Source organism: Melospiza melodia, chromosome 4, assembly GCF_035770615.1.
Source record: "Melospiza melodia melodia isolate bMelMel2 chromosome 4, bMelMel2.pri, whole genome shotgun sequence".
In the NCBI taxonomy this organism is placed as follows: Eukaryota; Metazoa; Chordata; class Aves; order Passeriformes; family Passerellidae; genus Melospiza; species Melospiza melodia.
Window position 1 is genome coordinate 51063833 of NC_086197.1, and position 22859 is coordinate 51086691.

The following is a 22859-nucleotide window of genomic DNA, read 5'->3' on the forward strand; positions in this document are numbered from 1 at the left end:
TCTTGTGGTTACAGATCAGATGAGCAGCTAGACGACAGTGTTGCTGGCCAGCTTGGTACTGAGACACTTGGCAAAGAGATACTGCAGGAAGAGATGAGTAACTCTTCCCTCTGAGAACATCAAACAAATAACTCAGAGGGGTGCTAAGACTCCTCCGTATGCATGAAAGGAGTTCCTCTTCTGTCACTGGAACTGTAAAATTGAGACTGTCCTCACTGCTAAATAGTAATTTTTCCATCAGGTCCTCTTATAAAAGCACTACAATTTGCTAGTTCCTCTATATTTGCATTATCTACTTTTAGATACCTTTTCTCACAGTTAGTTACAACTTTTTTTTTTTTTTTTTTTTTTAATTTAGCTTGAGAAATGGGCAAAAAATTACAAAAGCAATCATGAATAAAGATAAGGAGCTGGATTGTTGCAGCTGTGCCATCCAAGTTAGTATATAGCTCAAGAAGTGGTTTGGGTCCTATCAAATCTTATATTCTTATTCCAGTGATAACTCTATTTCAGTGACAAGAAAACTCATGGAAGAGGAGCTGGTCTGTGTTCAGCTCCCTAAGTAAATTGTCATGCTTTTTGGTGACTTAAAAATTTGGAATATGAGAGCCAATCTAGAGCTGAAAGCACATGAGAGAGCTTTTCATGCAATTGCCGTGGCTTTGGTGAAATAAATGCTTGTGCAAATTTTGTCATTATCAAAGCCTTGGCTATGTCTCTAGGACATGGGGATTGTCATCTCATACACTTTCAAAAAACGAGTTATTCCCAATTATGCCAGTGCTGTGACCACACGTGGATCAGAGGATATGGCATAACTGGAAAATTAGTACTGTAAATACTGTGTAGGGAATGAGGTGAGCAAAATGCAGCTCAGATTAGGTGGCCACAGAGCTTTTTTCTGCCCATAAACCCTCCTTATGTCCCTTCAGGGCATACCCACATGCCCACAGGCTGCAGCCAGCAGCTCTGGGTACCCTCAGCTCCAAGCTGTGTGGAATAGCCCCCAGTGCCTGTGGCACAGCGCTCCCAAAGGCCAGGAGAGGCTGTGATTACAGCTGGTGCTGCCACTGCAGCTGCTCCTGGCCCTCCTGGCAGGACAGCAGGAGCACAAGCCACTGTGGCTGTGATCAGATCCATCTCCTCTTCTCTGCAGAGAGGAGCCTGAGTGGCTCTTGCCCTGCTCTTGCTACAGCGTGCCCATGTGGGAGCAGTGAGTGCTGCAAATACAGGTAGCTAATAACTATTACACAAACAGGGAGTAATTATCTCATTAAATGGACTGGCAGTACACAGGCTCCTCTGCTGCATCACCTCAACTCAGGCTCTGAAGGAGAAGCTTTTCAAAGATGTGTTCCAGAAGCAAGCTTTGGCTTCTGAAGGAGATAAAATGTCAAAATAATTTGTCAAAGATAAATTTCAAGAACATTTCTGCTTCATATTTCTGATCCTTCATGAAAGTTCCTGCCCCTAAACACCTCTTGCATATTTCTGTCTCAGAGCTCCCAAGCCTACCTCCCCAGCTCAATCTTTGAAACACCATACAATTGAAAATAGGCTGTTTGTTGAAAAGAAGTCGCTTGGTAGGGATAGGGTGAAGCTACACACCTCCTGCTCTGCCTGCTTTTGAAAACAAGTTCAGTTTAAACTTCCTCTTGGTAAAAGTGTGGCACATGGAATGGAAGTGAAATACTCTGATGCTTGAGTCTCAGTGGATGTGTCATCTTTAGAAATATTGGGATCAAAAAGAAAAGAGGCAAAATTAGAGGCAGAAATAGTTCCATAGTTATTTTAAATTCATCTTTCAGCATTTAATTTTGAACAATTTCTGATTTTTTTGTTGGTGCAATAGTAACTTATTCTGTCACAATATTTACACTGGGAAAATTATTGTAATTTGAATAATGATCTCCTTTCCCTTGTGTAGGAATCCCACAGCAGATACAGTGTATTTGCATTTAGTGGTATGTAAAATTGTATAATAAAAATTTTAAGACTGAGGAACACAGCTGTGTGTTTCACTACAGTTCACTCGACCTGTGCAAAATTAAACAGTTGCTATGATATTTGAAGATGGATCCTCAAAATGCCATTAAAAACATTATTTTCTTTCTTTGCTAGTAAGATTATGATAGTTTCCATACTGTGACACAGTTATGAGTAAGTGACTATACTACATTTTACTGCTAGCTATTCCTAATCTGTTATTTTGTTTTTTCACTAGTGCTGATCCTTGTTTCAGTACAATTGAGGGTACAGTGTGCTGGGACTCCTGATGGGAAGGAGTCCTAGAGGGGGAGAGGAAATGCCTTAAGGCTTGATGCACTAAAAACACCGTGAGTAAAAATATGGCCTGTATTAAGATGTAGTTTCTTTTGTTCTCACAAACACTTCCCACAGGTAATTTTGGGTTTCTCATCTTGTGCTAACGACTCATCATTGTTATCAGGTCTGATATGCACGTTTGCTTAGTTGCTGCCTGAACTCTCCATCATTCTGTGAGTTTTCCTGCTGTGAAATCCTGCCTGTGAAAACTAAGGTTCAAGTGCAATAATTAAGCTTTAATCGCAAAAAAATTCCATCCCACATGACTCAATGCATATTTAGAACAGTAGTGTGATGCAGCTGGTGCCAGCCTTGGGATAGAACCACAGCCTGGAGACACCAGAGGTTCCCCATGGGCCTTTTCTTGCTGGGACAGACACACCCTCGTGTCATGAGGACAAGCACATTCAACATGTAGAGGGAACCCAGTGTGTTCCTTAGGCCTGGAACAAGATCTAATGTTATTAACTCTGAAAGACCTTATAAAAGTCAAGCTTAATTTTGAGTTTTGATTTTGTTTGCTCTGCCTCTTTTTCCTTTTGTTTTATTTTGGGCAGGTGTTACTGTGTCTGGGCTCTGTGGGCTGATGGGACTATTTAAAATTTTATCAAAATTGTAGTTGTGTTTTCTTTTAATACCTGAAGACACTGTTATTAATATTGGAAGTTAAAAGCCTTGTAAAAATGTTTTTCTTTATACAAACAGTAGAAAAATAGCTAGTTATTAAATGAAGTTACATATTAGAATCTTTATTTATTTATACTTGCATAATTTGGTTTATGAGATAATATAGCTTTTAAATAGTTAGTTGGTTTTGTCACATTTTGTCATCTGCCAAATAATTTGACAAATTTGCCATAAACTCCCTGACATTTTTGCTCAAAAGAGTTAGTTTTCTTCATTCTTTGCTGCCAGACAGGTCGTGTATCTTTTCAGGCCTGAAGAATTTCTATCAGCTATTTAAATGCAAAGCCACAAAGGGAAAGCCAGACTCAGGCTGCAGCAGGCTGAACTGGGGTGATTCAGGACCAAAGGAGCTGCAGCACACAATTAAACTGTAACTGCACCACGCTCCAGGCTTTATACACGGCAGTGTAAATTGGCTGGTTTTCCTGTCAAAAAGGGGAATGTGCGCAGCTATCACCGACACTGCGTGAACAAGGATGATGAAAATGATTATGGAGTGACACTTAAAAAAGTTGGGGTTTTTTTCCTACTACTTAGGCAGGGAATTTGACTAAAGATGGCTGCTGGCAGTTCCCTGCTGCCGAGGGAAGAGGATGCATCCCCGCTTCCCAGCTCTCAGTGCCGGCAGGAAAAGAAAGGGCAGAGCTGGGCATTGGTCTCCCCTTGGCGCTAATGGCAGCCGCCTTTGCTTTTACTCCCTGCAGCTGGGCTCTGAGCCAAGGGAATTATATACAGCCATGGCTGTGTGCTGAAAGGAGGAGGAGGAGGTAGGGTAATCTTTCCCAAGGCTTCTTGCACCTCTCTCTGATGTTGCTCTCAGCAGCAAGTTTCTCTTTACCTGTGAGACAGCTCACAGTACTAAAATAGGACTGGAAAGATGCTGTGAGCTCATTTTTAGGGCAGCAAAAGAAATCTGGCAGAAAGCAGCCATATCTTTGTGTTGGCCCTCAGACAAGGAGGTGATACATCCCCACCCCATGCAGCTGAGCAGCCCAAGCAGGGAAAGCCTCCAAGTTGGAGCTGCCGCCGGCTTGTGGGTTTGTAACTGAGCAGGGGCTGATTTCACAGCACGGGCCCTGCTGGCAGGTTTTATATCATGGTGTCAGCAGTCTTACAGTGATTTTTAAGCAAGGCTGTGTTGAATTTGATGAGAGAAGAAATATCCTTTACAAATCTATTGCCAACAAGTGGGTTTTTTGATGGTTTTCAGAGAAGCACCTTAAGAGGGAGCAGGCTGAGGCTTCTTAGGCACAAGTGTGATGGTGAATGAGGAAGATGCACTCAGGGACGTGATTGTATTGGTGAAGGCAGCACTGCAGCATGTTCCTACTGTGAATAACTGGGGAGGAGAATAGCCTGGAGCTGCCGTAACACTGCCTGAAAACCACAAGCACACAAAGCAACAGTACCTGGATTCCCGTGGCAAGGCCTGCAAATTAGCTCTGAAGGGTTCTCAGCACACCCTTTCTGAGATTCTGCACAGGTGCCATTGCCCTTTTGTTTACATGGCAGTAGAGGAGATGTGTACAGAGGAATATGCACAGGTTTATACAACTGCCTGGGTTTAAAAAGCATTTTTTCCTGCAGGATGTATTTGGCCATGACCATTTATTTGTTTACTGGCATCTAGTGCTGAGATTAGGTCATACCAACTTTTATCTTCTATAAACCAGATGGGCAGCTTTCCCAAGATGCTGGGTTCCTGCTTTCCCTTCAAGCCTGCTGCTGTGATGGGCTTTTGCTGGCTGGCAGACTGCTGCCTGTGCTGTGCAGGTAGCTTGGTGGCAGGTGGAGGGGCTTATGGAAAGGAATCTGGAGCCATTTCCATGTCTTTGAAGGTGTTTCTGGCAGCGAGCTGTTTCCCCTTGTTTCTTGTGTATTTCTTCACTCAGTGGAGTTGTTTTCTGTCATAACTTGCAGGCTTGCCTTGCAGACTTCCATCTATCCCTTCTTTTTCTTGCTTTGACCACAGGGAGATCTCTGAGTGTAAACTCGTTTCTGCCCACGTTCACACCCTTGAAAAAGAATCTTTTGAGGGAGGTCAGTTTATTGTAGCAATACCTAGGGATTTAGACAAACTCAAAAACTCATATTTCATACTTTGTCCAAGGAAACACATAAGAAGGTGTAACTTTTGCCCTGAAGACCTGTAACAGTATATTCTGCTGAGCCCGGTGCATCCTCTGAAGTCATCAGGGGACATAAGTTATAGCTTCCAGGAAGAACAGTGGATTCAAATCAATGTAATGCTGAAGGTAACTCATTTGACTGCTGGGAATGTATTGAAAAACAGGGAGGAGCAGGAGTGGCTTCATTTGCACTGTGGGGTGACAAAGGTTTGAGCAGCTCAGTAGCTGCTGACTTGCTACATTGGACTTGTACCAGTGAGGAAAAGATCATGCCTGGGACTCCATCAGTGTGAATGAGGTTGTAGGACTGGGCTTCACAGAGCACCGTTTGATCCTCAATTTAACCAAAATTCACATGAATTATTGATTTTACATCCAATAAGATTTCTTCCAAAACCAGCAGGAATACTCGAGGACATAAGCCTTTGCCAGACTAAGACTTGAAAACCAGTGTGATTTCCATGTTTAATTTGATTTTTATTTTTAACGTATCATGTGATGGGGGACAGAATATCCCGAGGACCTTTGTTTTGTACACAGAAGTGTTTCAGCCTCTATAGTTTAAAAGCAAAAAAAAAAAAAACAAAAACAAAAAAAACCCCCGAAAAATGAAGCTAGAAAGCAACAGCTAAGTTTAAAAGCAAGAAAGATTTTTCTTGCTAAATATCCTCAGATCAAGCATATTTTAATACAAATGTTCAAGACCATAATCTCTTGAATGCTGACATTTTATTGAGATTTATCTGTTGCAAGTTTATATTTTATGCAAAGACGAACAAACAAAAGAGCATATTTTATTATTTTTGCAGAGAGTTGGATTGAACGATGTCTCAATGAAAGTGAAAACAAACGTTATTCCAGTCACACCTCTCTGGGGAATGTTTCTAATGATGAAAGTAAGTAACTTGTCATTCATTTAAAGTGAGTGTGAACATGTCCGAGTGCTCATTTCCTGCTATATAAGTTGCTACAGCTTGATTAAATTTTTAGTTCTGTGTATTTTAAGGAGTCTACTCACTTGACATACTCAATAGTTTTATTAATTTTTTTTTCTGGGATATTTACATTTCTGGAAAGGAAATAGTACTGTTTATTGGTTAAAACAATCAGAAGAATTTGTGTGTCACTGAATAAAGGATGAATGACTACTAAAATGTGCTGTTAGGATCAGCTTAGAAGAAAAACCACTTGTTTTGCTTTTCACTGGTGAACACCTTGTGGTCGAAATATGTGGGAAAAATGTGCTGTTTTCCAATATTGCTATATCAAACCATAAATAAAAAAATATTTTCATTAAGAATTAAACAATTGTGAGATTAAAAAATCACTTACTAAAACATGATATTGTTTTCTTTTTAGTCAGAGAGGGAAAAATTTATCAATCTATCTGATTTTAAATCAAGTATTTCTTTTCTTTTCTAGTGATAGTAATTTTAGATCTTGATTTTTAACAATAGCAGGTAATCAAAATAATTTCAAAGTAGTTTAAAACAACTAATTTTTTTGTTTTTAAAATTGCAAGACAATTTCTAGCCTACTGTTTAATTTATGCAATTTCTATTCTGCTTAATTTGCCTAAAGCAAAATACTCTCCATGTTACTTTTCATCTCCAGAATTCATATATTCACATTACAAGATATTAATGCAGATGGAATTCTTTAATCCAGTAACTAGTAATTACTTTTTTTTTTTTATTTTAAGAAAATTATTTATTTTGATATCGTGGTAAAACTACATGCCTTGTAGCACAATATTGTAATTGATAATGAAATTTGCTGTATTGGGGCCTTACTCCCATTTGTCTAGGGATATATTTGAGGGAATATTTCTGAAGGAGAAGGAAGATGTTAGTAGAAAAATGGTATTTATTCATGACTCGCAAGCTAAGAACCATGCACAAGAATCTTTAAAAATTGACAAAGAAACTGGGAGAGATTTGGAGTTTTCTGTTTTTAAAAATTAAGGAGTAGAAATTAATTTATCTTTTAAAATTATGGTGGATCATAGTGAAAATAAAAACAGCAGCTTGTAATTTTGAATCTTATGAGAATCTGTGAGATACACAAAGTTCATTTCACTCTGATGCTACTGAGAAAGTGATGGAAGGAATCTGTAATGAATAAGATGTATCTTCAGACTAGTCATAGGATCAGAATTCAGGATGGGTAAATGTGCTTTAAATATGAGCATGGGAAACTTCCACACAGCTGGGGCCAGTAAAATGAGGACCTGTGTGATTAACAAGAGCAGGTGTTTCAGACAGTGGCATTAAGAAGATGGCATGGTGGCTCATTCTGTTTTCTGGTTCTTGAAATAAAGAGCAAGCAATGATAATGAAAGGCAGTGAATTTAGAACTGATAAAAAAATACATAAATGAATTTGTTCCTCTATTTGTGTGCAGAGGACATTGTCACAGCATATAATGGAAACCCAAATGAGAGGCAGAGTTGATTTTATCTAGCTTCCTTCTTAATAGCCAGTTCTTCCAGATGCTTCCTTTGCACTGATTACCAGCATTTCTGCAGTGCAGATAAGAGAATTAATCCACCTGAAAAGTCATCCTTGTTTTGAGGGGGAGGTGAGGGAGGGGAGAAGGTGAAGAAGAAGTAGGAAAGCAAAATAAGCCACAGCAATAATCTGTGAAATCCAGAACAAACTAGAAGTTTCACTGTAGAAATCATTGTCCAATGTGCTCCTTTCTAGCCCTTGAGTTCTTTCTAACATTTTTCTAACACCATCCAAAAACCAACCAGAAATTTCCAAACCATCATGTCAATCTTTGTCCAGCCTCTGTCATATATTTACAAACAAAGCAGGAGGCAAAATGCTTTGAGAAAATCCACATAACCCTATTTGAATTCTTCAGAATGGTGGTCAAATTGCTGTTGTCAGAGTAGGTCCAGTTTTCATCTGCAACCAAAAGAAAGCCTAAACCACCTTTCTCTTGACTAGTTTTTTGTCTCTACATACATGAGGCAGCTGTTGGCTGGACTACCAAAGAAAATGTGGGTTTAGTTTTCAGTTGGGGTGGGTTGCCTTTATTTTTGTTTGGCCTTGGCTCCACTGAAGATTGAGAACTTGTGCTGTGAACCGACAATGTTTTTACTGGGCATAATGCTTGCTCTCATGATTCTTTTTTTCCTGGATGATTTTAGAGTTCATAAGGTTTTATACAGGAATAATAGCTTTGCTGGACTCCTTTTCTACAGCTAAAGTGTGTTACAGAACCATACTTCAGGCCACAGGGATCCTTTGCAATCTTCCATTGTTATCCAGATACCCCCAGGCCTCTTGAACCTGCATTACACTGGGAAAGGAAGTGATGACTCATAGCCATGGATTCACATCACCTCTGTGCTTCCTCGAGTGCTTCTTACCCTTTTGGAACATTTTATGACATCTTCCAAACCACAGTCTTTACATTCTAATATAAAAATTATCACTAAATTTTATTTCACTTTCCAGCTTTTAAAACATTTTTCCAGCTGCCACTTCCATGTTCCACATTAGTCAAAAGATTCACAGGAAAGGGAACGGTAGAATCTTGTAGCCAATAATTGATAAAAAACCAACTCCATAACATTTTCTGTGTACTGTGCATTAAACCAGATTATCTAAATTGAGGTAGAGGTCTGGAAGAATACAAATAAAGGCTTACAAAAGTTTCAACTTCAGTTCTGTGGGGAAGGAATTATGATGTTTCTTGATGAAGTGGAAGGGTTGCTTGTCTAAATTTTCTTGCTTATTTGGAAATGTGAATGTGTAAACTTCCTATGAGATAAAATATTCAGACTACTTTTTGTGCTTCAAAAGTGGTGTTCAAAATCCATGTTCATACTGGCTGTGATGACTTGCCCAGCAGCTTTGTTTTTTGTTTGAAGTAAACTATTAAAAAAAAAAAAGTTTAAAAAATAGTTACTTGCTTTTACTGAAATTTTCCTTGGAGAAAATTCCTTCTTTTTCAGTTATACCTACTCAGTGAAAATTATGCTCCCATATTTCTCAGATGTTTTTAAAATCTCCCACTATTCTAAAAGCATGGAATGCATGCTAATGAGCCTGAATCTCATTTATGGCTACACGTAAATAGGAGACAAGATAGCTTAGTACTATAATTTAATTTTGGCTAAGGCCAAATCACTTCTGAGAACAGTCAGAATCTGGCCTGCAGGTGGTACAGAGGAAGAGGATATTCCTCTGAAAAATGTGCAGCTAGCTGAACTAAGGGAAGGATTTTATCTATATAAAGATAGTAACAGCATGTTAGTTTCTTTCTTGGTTTTGAGACACATGCAGGCAGCACTGGAAAGTACAAGGCTCTGCAATTACCTCCACAGTGGAAAGAAGAGCTTAGCTCCATTTTAGTTATGATAAACAGACTAACACCAACACAATTACAAAAAAGGTATGTCTTCGCTTCAGGTTGTTCCACTCCCTGTGTTTAAGGCAGCAGGCTCAAAGCTGCTGAGCACAGCTTCTGTTGTCTCCATGTCTTGCACCAAGAAGTAAGAAATCCTTTGAGCTGTACCTAGAATCAGCAAAAGTTAGAGGATCCCACTGAGAGCTCTAGGAAAGCCACAAAGATACAAACATGCACAAGATACAAAGAGGACTCCACTTGAGGGGCTTTGAAACAGAATTTTTGAAGTAAGATGGAGCAGTTGGCAAAAGAACTTCCATAGAGTTTGGGACAAAAGGATCCTCTGATATCTCTGTGAGCCAACAAATACTGTTTTTCTAGAACACCATTGATTCCTAATGTTATTATGTTTGAAGGCCCCTTCTATGCTGAGACTTTTACTTGCAGTTGTCTAAGCTGTTATCTGCATTCAGTTTGAGATGAGTACAGGTTTTCCACCTAATCAGGTATCTTGAAGACACTTTTTCCTTGGGATGCTGGTAGCCCTCCTATTGGCAGTGGCGTGCGCACACTACATGGGTTTCTCCCTGGGGTGCTTTGTGTGAATCCCTGCGACTGTGAATTGAACAAGGTTTTTCCTTGTGACTTCAAGATCTTTTGGATTTGTCACAAAATTGTCATGTCTCTTCTATGACAGTGCCTTGAAGCAGGACTTCTTTTCAGTGACTTTATTTCCTTTTCCTACAAAATAGGTTGGATTTTAAAAGTATTGCATTTTAAAAGGTATGCCTTTATTTTAATCTACAGTGTTGTTTTGATGTGAATTGATAAAATGACAAGCCAAAAAGTAAGAAATGCTGTTTTCCTTCCCTCTTTCATGCTAGACAAAGTGACCTGGTATTGGACCTGAGTCAAGAGTTAAACATTCTCTACTTGATATGGACACCATTAGGTGCCCTGCTGACAGCTAAAATATAAAGTATAAAGCTATTTATTATTTTCTGCTAGTCAATTATCTGATGAGATTATAATGTTAAGCTAGACAAGGTAGAATTAAGAGCTTTTATATGTAATACTGAAAGTTTGTATTTCTAGGTCCCATCTATTCCCATACCTTCTGCATCCCTTTCCATCTTTTTAATAAAAAAGTGAAAGTTTGGCTGGCAGCTGGTTCGTTGGCAGAAAACAAAGTTGCACTATTTTCTTGTACAGAGAATTGACTTTGGGGTGACAAGCACTAACTCTGCAAAAAATTTATCTTTGTTGAAAATCCAGTTGTTCAATGGAAATTAATGCTTAAAAGACATTTTCTGAGTTACAGTTGAAGTCCATCTTTTCCTTCTCGGTTTTAAGGCACAGTTAGGGGGGGATGCTGAGGGGTCTTTCAGAAGGACCCCCAGGAGGCAAACATACCTGAGGATGGAGATGTAAATTGCAGTTTATGACCTAATTGTTAGTTTGTGTCGTTAAAACAAGTTCTTAGGGAGGATTTGAGTGGGAGGAGCTGAGCATGGCGGGCGTGAAGCATGTCTGAGGGCAGGTTAAGTAAAGCACCTGCTCACAGCAGCTCACTCTTAGTGCAAGTGAAAAAAAGCTGGGCGGATGGGGGATGGAAAGTGTGTAGTGATATTGTGTAACTTGGATATTGACTTGAAGTTTGATGTCTGCCACGTATCCGGAGGGGAATTCAGCCCCCTCAGCACAGGAGGAAACCATCCCAGGCCTGGTCCTTGGGCCTGCGGGGCGGCAGCCACGGCCCCTCGGCATTCAGGCCCCGTGCGCCCGCGTTTGCTGCACGCCGACCGCCTGAACAGGAAAAACAAACGAAACCCACAATTTAAAAGTGATTTGAGATGTGTATGTTGGTGCTGTGCGCTGAATAAAAGCGGGCCCTGAAAGGCAGGGAGGGAGTGTGCGGCCCAACAATGAGGGGCCCGTTGTGATGCAGATGTGGGGGGGCCGCGCTGAGGCTCCGCGGGGAGCTGCGGAACGGGATCTGCTGGCGCTCAGGGATAAAGGATGTTCGGCTGGCACAGCTTCCGTGGGTAAGGCAACAAGTCCCGGGGGACGAGGGCTGCCCGCAGAGCCTTCCAGCCGGGGTGTTATTTGTGTCCGCGGGCTCCCCGCGCAGCTCAAAAGGCCTCCCGAGATGTGCAGAGGAGGATAGCGCTGCTCCCGTAAGATCCCGCATCCTAAAGGCTCACTTAAATTACTTCTAAAAGTTCATTTCATGAAGAAATGCGACTTGCAGCGTGGTGTACAGGTTTACCCTATTGTTTAGGTATCAAAGCCATCTATGCCGAATGCTTTCATCGGGGACAAAGCTGTTAAAATATCAAAATGTGTTTGATACAACACTTTCCCAAAGAATAACATTCTGGAGCTCTTGATTGTGCTCCACTCAGCTTTCACCTAGGAATGTTTCATATGTTTAATAAAACACAATTTAGTCAGAATTATTCTATACATATTTCTAAACTTTTTCAAAAGAACAAATGCCTCCCAGGAAGAATCCAATATTTGAAGTTTTATTTTAATTACCTTTTTCTTTATTCATCTTTTATCTGAATTTTTGGAAAGTCAGCAAACCAGAGTTGCCTTGGAAACAGTTAATGGGGAAAATTATCAGAGAAATCACCTGAAAAGGAATAAAGTATATAACAGAATATACACTTATTCTCATTCAGAATGTAAATTTATAAACATCCAATAATTACCTTATGTTAAGATCAAACAACGGGTGTACCCCATTAGTTTAAATGCCTTATCTAATATAAAACTTGTGCAAGGCAACAGTTCCATTATAGTGAGTGAAACTGTTTACATGTTCTCACATGCTGGTAGAAATCTAAGAGTTGCTTTTTTTCCATATAAAGTTGTCCTTTCCAATGTCAATATTCCTAGGCACCACTCTGCTCCTGCTATCAGTGATATTTGCAGAGTTTACTGCCTTAAGCAGTATCTACAGATGGTAGTTTAGGGAACATCATTATTTACATTTCTGAATTTTAGCCAGAATTTTGGGAAAGCTTTGGCACTTGAGCACATTTTAATTGTTTTAAAATTTATTTTAATTAGTTAAAAAAAAATCTTACCATTCAAACAATATTTCTTTTTAAAAAAACAGTTCATGAATTCCTAGGAAATTCCTGATGAAATCACACAGCTTTTTTTGTTTCTTAACAGATGAGGAAAAAGAAAATAATAGAGCATCAAAACCGCATTCAACTCCAGCTACACTGCAATGGTAAGATGCCTTTTAAAAAGATCAAGAAAATCTATTAGTATTTTTTTTCTAATGCATTTTCCAGATGATGGAATAGAGCTCTTGGCCATCTTAGAGTTCTAAAGATCCTTTTACTGTAAGTGTTTCATGTGCCCGCTTGTAATCTGTACAGCATTTCTCAACAAATGTCTTACAGGACTTGTTTGAACAGAGGAAACTTCTGATACAGTTTAGAACATCAACTTAACGTATTTATTTGCCACCCTACCAGCTGGTTATTTGTGATTTGTCATCATTTTTACATTTATTGCAAAAAGAAAACTAGTACTGAGCTTTTATTTTCGAGACTCATTTTGTTTCAGTGTCTGATGAAGCCCACCCATACCAACTGTTTTACTGACATGAGATCTCTGTAATTTAACACAGAAGACAACAAAAGGAAAGAGTTTGAGGTTTGATTGCAAAATTAGTGAGGAGAAAAAAGGAAGGGTAATTCGAAAGAGAGAAACCATAGTTTGAGAGTTAGTCTGCAGTGCTATAAAAATAAGTGCTGTTCCCTGTGATTTGTATTGTAGTCTGCATGTTCTGTAATATGTACCTCTAATTCTGACATCCCTTGCTACAGGGCTATCTCTTAGACTTTTGTTGACTTTTGCCTTGATTTAGATATTTAAAAAGATAAGATTATTGGTAAAAAATGTGAGTTTTTTAAAAGCAAACTTCTTTCTCTGCTTTTGTCAGTCTCTTGGGAGATTTCACTGAAAAAAACAGAAAAGAATAGTTAATTCAGTGTATTTTACTCCATTTTTTCTGCCTGTGAAATTACATGACTCTGTGAAACATGCAAAAATGATTTAGATTATTTCTTAAATAATTAAGATTATTTGCTTTTTAAAGTTGATTGGTGAGATTTTAGACTAAAAAACCAGAAGACTTATGGGTTGATTTTGAATAGGTTGCTGCCAATATTCAGAAACTTAGAGACACTTTCAAAGCAAATAATGAGATGGACAAATATAAATAAAAGCATTTAGTTTGGAGCTATTGTTTCTTTGTACGTATTTGTATCACAAAAGTCCTGTTTTTCAGAAGTTCAAGAAAAGTGAAGGACTTTTCTTTAACAGACACTCAAGAAAAATAGTAACTACATACAGGGAGAAAATTAAAATAATAATGAAACGTCATAGTGGTAATTTATTATTTTTCATTATTAACTCTCACAGCTTCAACACAGTTCAAACAGGATAATAAAGAACTTATCTAGCTAAAATAAAATAGTAAGCAGGTCTTACCAGTCCCAGATTCAGAGCAGTGTTTATTTTGCAGTGAAGTCAGTTAAGAGCGTTTTCCACAGGAGCAAATAATGTCGTAGCCAAGAAGCCAGCATTAATTAGAACATCCAGTAATACTGTTCCCAACAGAAAACATGCAAATACTGTAAGCAGTCTTTTGCCAAATGTTTTCAAGCTCCGTCAGTCATAAAGGTTAGTAAATCCCTAAACTCCAGGGATATTGAGCCCTGCTGGAATGTAGGGTGCACACTAATGCTCATTCAGCTGTGTTTGCACTAGAATTCCAGAATTCTGGCTGCTTGCAACTTCTTCCCTACTCTCTTGCTAGTGTACTGGCTTACTACCTGTCTGTTGTATTATGTTTCTTACATGTTGAAATAGGTCAAATTTTCTTCCCTTTGGGTCTTCTGGAGCATCTGCAACTTCCTCCATTCATCTTCCACCCAAAATTCCATGAGTTAACAGAAAGCAAAGTTTCATGTTTAAAATCTTCAGCTGCTGTAAAACTGAATTATACAATTGGCTGAGTTTATTAACAGGCATGTAGGTTAAAAGTTTCCCAGCTTTTGAGCCATACCTACAGAACAATTTTCTCGTAGTTTCCATATGCTTTTCAGCATATGTACTGCAGCTTTGAATTGGTATTTCCTGGAGAAATTGATACACTAAATAAAATGAGAAACTCAAAAGTTGGGGTCAGAGTGCTAAAGTAGCAAGCTTATTTTGGATGAAGATGTGCAGCTTCCACTGTTCTGGGAAGTCAGACACATTAGCACTGCGTTATTTGTACTGCAGTAGAACCCAGCACCCAGTTTACCCAGGCTGGTAAACTGTTGTAATCAGCACTGTAAAATTTCTTCACAGAGCACTTCCTGGAAGTGTAGCTTTACATGCTGGACAGTTTTGCTCAGCTGTAGTAGTTAAACCTCAGCCAACAAGTAACACACACCTGCTCACTCACTCCTTCCCCTTCCCTGCTCTCACTAGGATGGGGAGGAGAAAAAGTAAAGGTAAAACCCATAGGCTGAGGTAAGGACAGATGAATAATTAAAGTAAAATAAAATATAATAATAATAGCAACGATAATAATAGTGTCAATGAAAAGGAAAAGGAGTAATAAAATCCAAGAAAAAATGTGATGTGCGATGTAGTTGCTCACCACCTGCTGACCAAGGCCCAGCTCGTCCTTGAGCAGTGATCGGCACCTCACAGCCAACTCCCCCCAGATTATTTACTGGGTGTGATGTTCTGTGGCATGGAATATTCCTTTGGCCTGTTCAGGTTAGCTGCTCTGGTTGTGGGCACACCCAACTTTTTATGCTGCTGGTCTCTGGCTCAATGTGGGAGACTAGAGAGTTCTTGACTTGGGGTAAGCACAACTTAGCAACACCTGAAATTGTTACCAGCATTATTCTTCTACTAAACCCAAATCACAGCACAGTACCAGGCACTAGGAAAAGCAGAATATCAGGCCTCACAACAAGTATTTGCACATTCAGGGAAGACTAAAAAAATGTATCTGTGTATTCCTTGGGCAAGCATGTGTCCTGTCTTCTAAACAGGATCTCTGGGCTGGATTCAAGAGATGGAATTGGTGGGGTAAATTATTGTTTTCAGGATACAGTGCCAAACTGCCCTTGTTCTGGCAAACGGAGACCTCATAATTGTCTGCAGCATCTGGTGTCCGCCAAGTAAAAACTGGTCATGTTTTTACTGTTAGATGCTACTACCAGTTAGAGCTAGTGAAGGTGATGGAGTGTTGAAAAACAGAAATTGAGGAAATGTCAGGTGGAAAAAAAAAGAGGAAAAAAGGAGTAGGGAAAGCATAGCAAAACCAAGCGAAATAAGTACATTTTCTCACTGGTTCATATTGCCATCATCTTTATTAGTTATTCCTTGTCTGGAATCTTGCTGTAAAGAACAAATTGTATCAATCCCATGGGGAGATATCCTTAATATCTGTGCCTCTCTAAAGGTGAAATATGCTGAACATTTTAAATGTGGAGGATGAAGAATAGCTGAAGAAGCCAAGAATAATGTCTGGATGACTGTGAGCCTGGCTAAATAGCCTTTTCCTGGAAACAGGAATGATGCTTTTATTTGTTTTGTTGATGACACAAAATGAAGTGAAAGGCCTGGTAAATGTAACATTACTGCCAAATACATAATAATTGAGGAAACTGCCAAATCCATCATAATTTGGGAAACTACACAAGCTTGAATTTAACTGTTAACGCATGAATATAGCAATACCTGGTATTCTGTGCTTATTCCGTGTTCCTGTGCTCATTATCATCTGTAAAGCTATAGCTTGGCTCTAAAATGTTAATGTTTATTTCAGTGGTGAACTGGTTGACCAAGGTGTAAGTGTGAAACTTTATTTTACTTCATTTTGGGGTGTGTATGTGTTTACTTCCCCAAACACAGAATTATTCAAAGTACAGACAACCTAATCCCCCCAGTTTGTTGGCTTACAGTGTAGGTACTCTGAATAATAACAGTATTTTGAAGCTAAAGTCAACAAAACTATTCTGTTTTCTGCAACATTTATAAAAATAATTTAAAAAGAGCAAGGTAAAGTACAGTGAGGGAATGGATTCTCCCCAGATTCATACTTCCTTATATGTTGTTATACTCCATAAAAATTGATCTGTTCTAGAATCTATGTGATTAACAGTGGTTAACATCACAGCCTTCGGATATAAAAATAAATCTGTAACAACAACACAGATGTGACTCTGATATAGAATAATCTCATTTAATCTAGAACTATGTAAGGGTATATGGAGGAAAGCAGTAATAGGGACAGATAAAATTGTCATTCCTGTGGAAAGATTAGGAGCTTTATTCCTATATTGTAGTGGTACAAAAGGTCTCATTGTGAGCTACTGGATTTCACATGGCTTTATTACAACACTGTATAAAATGTGTATATATATGTAAGTATATATTTATAGCTGGTAATGATTTGTTAGGTAGGAGATTGCATTCATTTTTTTTCTACAATACTGTAGAATGAAGCTGGATTCAAAATATGATAAAGTTGTTAAATAAAAGACAGGAAAATAAAAGAAGTGGAGCAAGATGGGTTTTTGATCATTAAAAAAAAGTTCAGGTATAATGGGGCATTTCATTTTTCAGTGTCAGACTAATGACTCTCTGTGAAAGAGGGGAGAAAAAGAGAAAAATTCATCAGATATGAAGAGAAATAATTAACTGCTTTTCTTTCTGTCCTGTCTTGGTCACGGAAGCTGACATTCCAATTAGCAGCTATAGTATACAAACGAACTCTCCAGGTTTTGAAAGGAGGTTTTGTTAGAGCACTATGAAATTGAGGAAAGATGCCATGATGATATTTCTGTAGAAACCAGGAAAGAATAGATGTTGCCCATACAAACTGATTCCATTCATCTAGCTGGATGTCTTATTAAAATAGTTTGCAGTCACAAATTATAACGATAACTGAAATGGAAGGTAGGTAGGTCCTGAAAAAGGCAGTGAAGGAGAGAAAGAAGATATTTGGAAGGTGTTCTGCAGCTAACAAATGGGAGGGCATTATTTTATGTAAAACTGGATTTTTTTTGAGAATACATATTTATTTTTTAATCCAGTTTAGAGGAAGTTACACCTAACTTCTTCCCTAACCCAGCAAGGCAGACAAGCACACTTGTGACGGTAGATGCCTATGACTGACACCATCAATGACAAGATTAATTATGGTTTAATGTTAAGTGTGTATGTAAATATCTCTTGAAGATTTTTTGGGTCAGCAACCATAAAAATGGCATTTCAAAAGAATGTTTCTGCTAATCTATAGATTTGTGATGAGACCAGTTTGAAGCTTTAAAGATGAAGCGTATTCCTGCTCATATATTTGATATATAATTTAAAATTTTATAGTTATATTTTTTATAGATTTTTTAATGAAAAAAATAAGGATCGTTTCTAAAAGGTAGAAAAGAATGTTAATTCCCTGGGGTTTTTCCAGCATTGTATCCAGATTGTGGTTTCTTTTTTTTTTTCACTTTTCCCATATACAATACCAATAAAATATTGCACAATAAGATTTTGTGGATGCTCTTGAGTAGTAGCAAATTATTTGCTTTAGCTATACCTGCTTCCTCAAGGTAAGCAATTTTGCAGCGGACAAGAGTGAAAAGAGTGTCATGAAGCAAAGGTGATGTGTTCTGTAAAGGAGAGAATGCTTCCCCTCAGTGAGTATTTATTGTTTCATGGTTTTACTTATATTTATTTACTGCAGGATGCTTTTAGGGTATAACAGATTGCTGGGAACTCACAGCCTATGGTTTTGATAACAAGTGTGAACCAAATGAAGTAAGTAAGTACTATGGGAATGAATTGAAAGGACACTTAGGAACAAAGCCAACAAAATTTAGTAGGCAAGAGGAAGTCAGGACGTTTGGTCTTAAAAGTTGAAGCTTTGTATGCTATTTACCATACAGGACATCCAACATACTTGCAGTTGTCTCTGTTTTATATTTGCTTTTTAAGGCTGGAGGAGAATTATGAGATTGCAGAAGGTGTTTGCATTCCTCGAAGTGCTCTCTACATGCATTACTTGGACTTCTGTGAGAAAAATGACACACAACCTGTTAATGCTGCCAGTTTTGGGAAGGTAAGTCTAAATTGCTGTATGACACCTTAAAATCTCACCTGGTTCAGGTGAATTTGCACTACTGAAAAGATCTAAATCTTTTACTGTTAGAGACAGAAGTGTATGAATGAAATCTCTTTGTGTATTTAAGTTATTGGACAAAGGCTAAGATTGTAAGTATTTTGATGGTTGGAATAACTTCTAGCCATGTCTAGGCTTCAGAGTACATCAGTCCCCAGCCTAGCTGATGGTGATATGGTACAAAAAATTGGCAGTTAAAATTGAATTGGAATTTCAGTACAAGCCAGTGTAAATGCATCTGCATTATGACCTGCAATGCTTAAACAAATGTATAATTTTTAAAAACAGAAGGGTAAAATTGAATTCTGGAGCATGTCTGTGCTGTTCTTGTAAGCATAATATGGAGATCCTTGAATTAATGATCTCAAATGATGTGGCAAATTCACATGGTAGAGTACAATGCCTCCAGATATGAAAGTGCAGAAAACATCTAGCTGCTTTTTGTGTGCACTGCAGGTACAGGCTGCCAAGCTAAGTTATCTTCTCACTGTGATTCCTCGTGCTTCCCTTTCCAATCCTGCTCTAGAAAGAGCCACTCTGGTTAGCTCCAGATTCACTGTGGAGATGCACTCCTAGTACAGACATAGCTGTGCATCATCTGGGTGTGAGCAGCAAAACTCTACACTGGTAGCAGATGTTAATAGCTGGCTAAAAGGTTACATAAAGTTTGTATTTTGGATTTGCTGGTCAGGTGATATTTTCCTCTCAGTGAAAAACAGGATAATATTTAAAACTGAAATTCTACCATAAAATGTGTCACAAGACTTTAAAACCTGTAGACTGAAAAAACCAAAGTGTAGAGTTTGCCACTGTTTTTGAAATGCTTGCAAGCATGAATCTGAAGCCCATTGTCCTGCAAGCTGTTCTCTTTTAGTGTTTGCAACATTTGTTCTATAGAATTTCTGGGTATTCAAAGAAAGAAAAATGTTTCTAGGGTAAGTGCCTGTGTAAAGAGTGGGTGAAGGATGTATTTAATGAGGTGACATTTTCTATAGTGCATCTTTAGGTCAGGCAGTTTGGAAAGGAAAATAAAGTGTACTGTGTTGTAACATTACCATATTTGTTGTGTCGTGAAGACCTGCATAACTCAGTAGATTTTGTGTCAGGTTTCTGTTTAAATACTGCAGAACTGTGAATGAAGTTGTTCATTGTACACATTATTGCTACCAAGTGATAAGTATAGTGGCAGCATGTAATTTAGGAACAGTGAAAATAAGAAACAGATTTCATGCAGGCTCACACATTTGGAACATGGCTCAAGTTTACACAATGCTACTTCTGCTGCTGCTGCTAAAAACTTCTGTAAATTGTAAAATGTAAATATTCTAGAATTTTTCCACCAGAACATAAATTTATCAGGATTTTCACCATTTATCAGTATGTGGCAGTTCTGTTATCCTGTTTAATACTTCATACCCCTTCTCTCCTGCCTCTCATACATAGACCTGTTCATTGGTAGGAGTCTCTTGACCTAGCAGGACAGGTACTATGATTTCCATAAAAAAAATCACAGCATTCCAATGTGGTTTTCATGTGCTATGGTCCAAGTGTTTTCCTCTCTGTTGCAAAAGAGTTCTGTAGCAGTGTTGCATGAAACTTTTTACCTTTTTTGTGGAGAAGGAAGCCCTACACAATCATCATGGTACTGTTTCACACTAGTACTTTGGGTGGCCATAACTTCTGCATCTGGGAACTGGCAATTCTCCACTGGTATGTCCAGGAGCTTCAGACAGCTGGGGGAAAATACTGAAGTGAAACCAGCTTCTCCATCTGCAGAACCTGAGCAGACCCCACTGATACTTTCCAGCCTGTTCCTGCTAACAAAATGTACTGCATAGTACATTCTGCATTCTCTCAGTATCTTGCAGTCAGCTTCTCCTTTGGAGCATGTACATGTATGAAGTTTTAGCCCACACTGGTTATCGTGTGACGTAAATACCATATTGGCGAGGTGAGTTGCATAAATGCCTTGGAGGCAGTTGGAGCAGTGCAGTGAAATAGGTGCTATTTAGGGCATTCTGCACTTAGCTGCTGCAACAGAGACCCTGCACACGTTTGTCCTCCTTGGGAAACATCGGGAGCCCTGCAGCTGTCATTTCCTCCAGAGAAAGGAGCTAGTTGTTCTGTGAAATTCTAGACAGTTCGCCTTTCAGTAGACCACATTGAATTTATGATTCATCTCCAAACTTTAGCTCTGTGGGCAATGTTAAATGTTAAGGCTTTTTCCTTAACAAATTGGTAGTTTTTAAAAAGAGGTGTCGAGTTCAGCACATTAAAACAAAGTGTAATAAGTAACAGTGTTTTCTGTTAAACCTCTAGGACATGGGCTGGACCTCAGACACTTGGTAATATTGCACTAATGAAACCAAAGTTTGTCTGGGGAGTAGAGAGATTAACAGAGAGTAATACAGACTGTTTTCTGAAGAAACCAAGCTAATACCAATTAAAGGAACAAGAAGAACAAAGAATAGAAATACTGTATAAATAAATACCTTTTAAAAAGCAACCTGAGCCACACAAAGAATATATAAAGTCATGAATACTCTATTATGGCTATTAATGGGATATTAATGTCATATTTCTCATATGAAAAGGAGGGCTGTAACTTTGTAAGTCAAGATTTTAGTGTTTTACTCACTCATTTAACATGCAAAAATTTCAGGCAGTTTTTTCTATACCAGCATTTGCCAATCTGCTATGCTGCCTAGTCTGTCATTACAGGACTTTTTATTGCGTGCTAATGATAGGACCTAGCACAATTAGACCTATATCTACCCTTTGACCCCATAAGAAAGGGCCCAGTAATTTAGTAGGTACAGCTCAGCATCAGGTACGGAGTCCAGTGTTAAACTCCTGCTCTTACTGTAGACAGCCAAGCATATTATATTTTGATTCCGTGCAAAAGTGAGGCAGAAAAAGTAAAAATGTTCCATGGAACCAGTGAGAAGACAGGGAGGTACAGTGAGGCAGGGCAGGTGTGTCACTGAGTTATTAACAATTTAATGTTGCATATGAGAACAAGCTCTCTCACAGGGAACATGTTCAGACTGAGAATTAGTCTGCAGGCAGGAGGAGTGAAAGCCCTGTTGCTGAGGTCACTTCAAAAGGATGGCAGCCTTGTGCCCCTCAGCCCTGTGCTGCCAATGCCTCGGGCTCTGCTCCGGGACCTTGGGGCTCTGGACAGCAGTTTGAGGTGTTTCCAGCTGAAAGTTCTGCCCCTACCTGCTGCAGGGAATGTTCTGTAGATGATGTTTGTTTTGGGTTTTATCTGAGCAACATGTTAATATAAAATGCTGGTGATTATTAACACACTATGCAAAGTGTTCTTAATGGGTTTAATTGCAAAAACTAAATCATTCTTAATAAGAGCCTTCACTGAATCAAAAAAATCAGGAATGTTTTGAGCATTTCCAAAGCCCTCAGCAGCTACTGTGTAGGGGTGGGTGCCATAAGGCTTCTCCTGGCTCTACCATTCCTCCGAGCTGCTAGCTGTGTTGGCAATTCTTTGAGCTTCTCTTTCACTTTTATTTCCAACACTGATTTTTGTTCTTGTTTCTTCTGTGACCCTGTATGTACACTGGTTTTTAGTCAGGACCCTCGAAGATGTTATCTTCCTCAACTGCAGCGATCTGTCCCATCCTCCGTGTCCTCAGTTCATTGCTTTAAATTTACTGGGCAGTGCTAATTCCCCTGCCGTGCCCTGCCACATCTCTCCCTCAGAGCACTGAGAAACCTGTGGTGGAATCGCTTCGCAACCTCATGAAGCTGAGTTCTTCCCAACTCCCCTGTGCCCCCTGGAGGATAAATACTTTCCTCTTCTGATTTCCTTTTTTTCTTTTTCTTTTCTTTTCTTTTGGGGCTTTCCTGCGGTGTCTTTTGACAAGCAGTAACAAACTAATATTTGAAAAGGGAAACGAAGGTTGGTGACACTTCTCAGGGTGATTTCCCCCAATCTGAGGTCCCTTTACATCATTTTGGCATCTTAAAGAGGTTTAACATGGATGCATGCTCTCACAAATTTTATTGCTTCGACTGGCTTTGCTGTAATTGAAAATTACATTCCAGTGAATGCATTTCACTAGATAATAGGCAAAGTCCACAATAGACTTGTAATATTGGTTAGGAAAGAACCTTTTTTTCCC

The 22859-nt window shown here is 38.8% G+C and overlaps 1 protein-coding gene across 2 annotated transcripts in view; it reads left to right on the forward strand.

Annotated features, from left to right (window-relative positions):
* The window catches only part of RFX4 (regulatory factor X4), an 87690-nt gene that overhangs the window by 13746 nt on the left and 51085 nt on the right, over nt 1-22859 (forward strand). For both annotated transcript variants that reach the window (XM_063154375.1, XM_063154374.1), the window contains exons 2-4: nt 5951-6037; nt 12690-12750; nt 18534-18657. In XM_063154375.1, coding sequence (XP_063010445.1) covers nt 5951-6037; nt 12690-12750; nt 18534-18657 — 272 coding nt within the window. The remainder of the gene's footprint in view (nt 1-5950; nt 6038-12689; nt 12751-18533; nt 18658-22859) is intronic.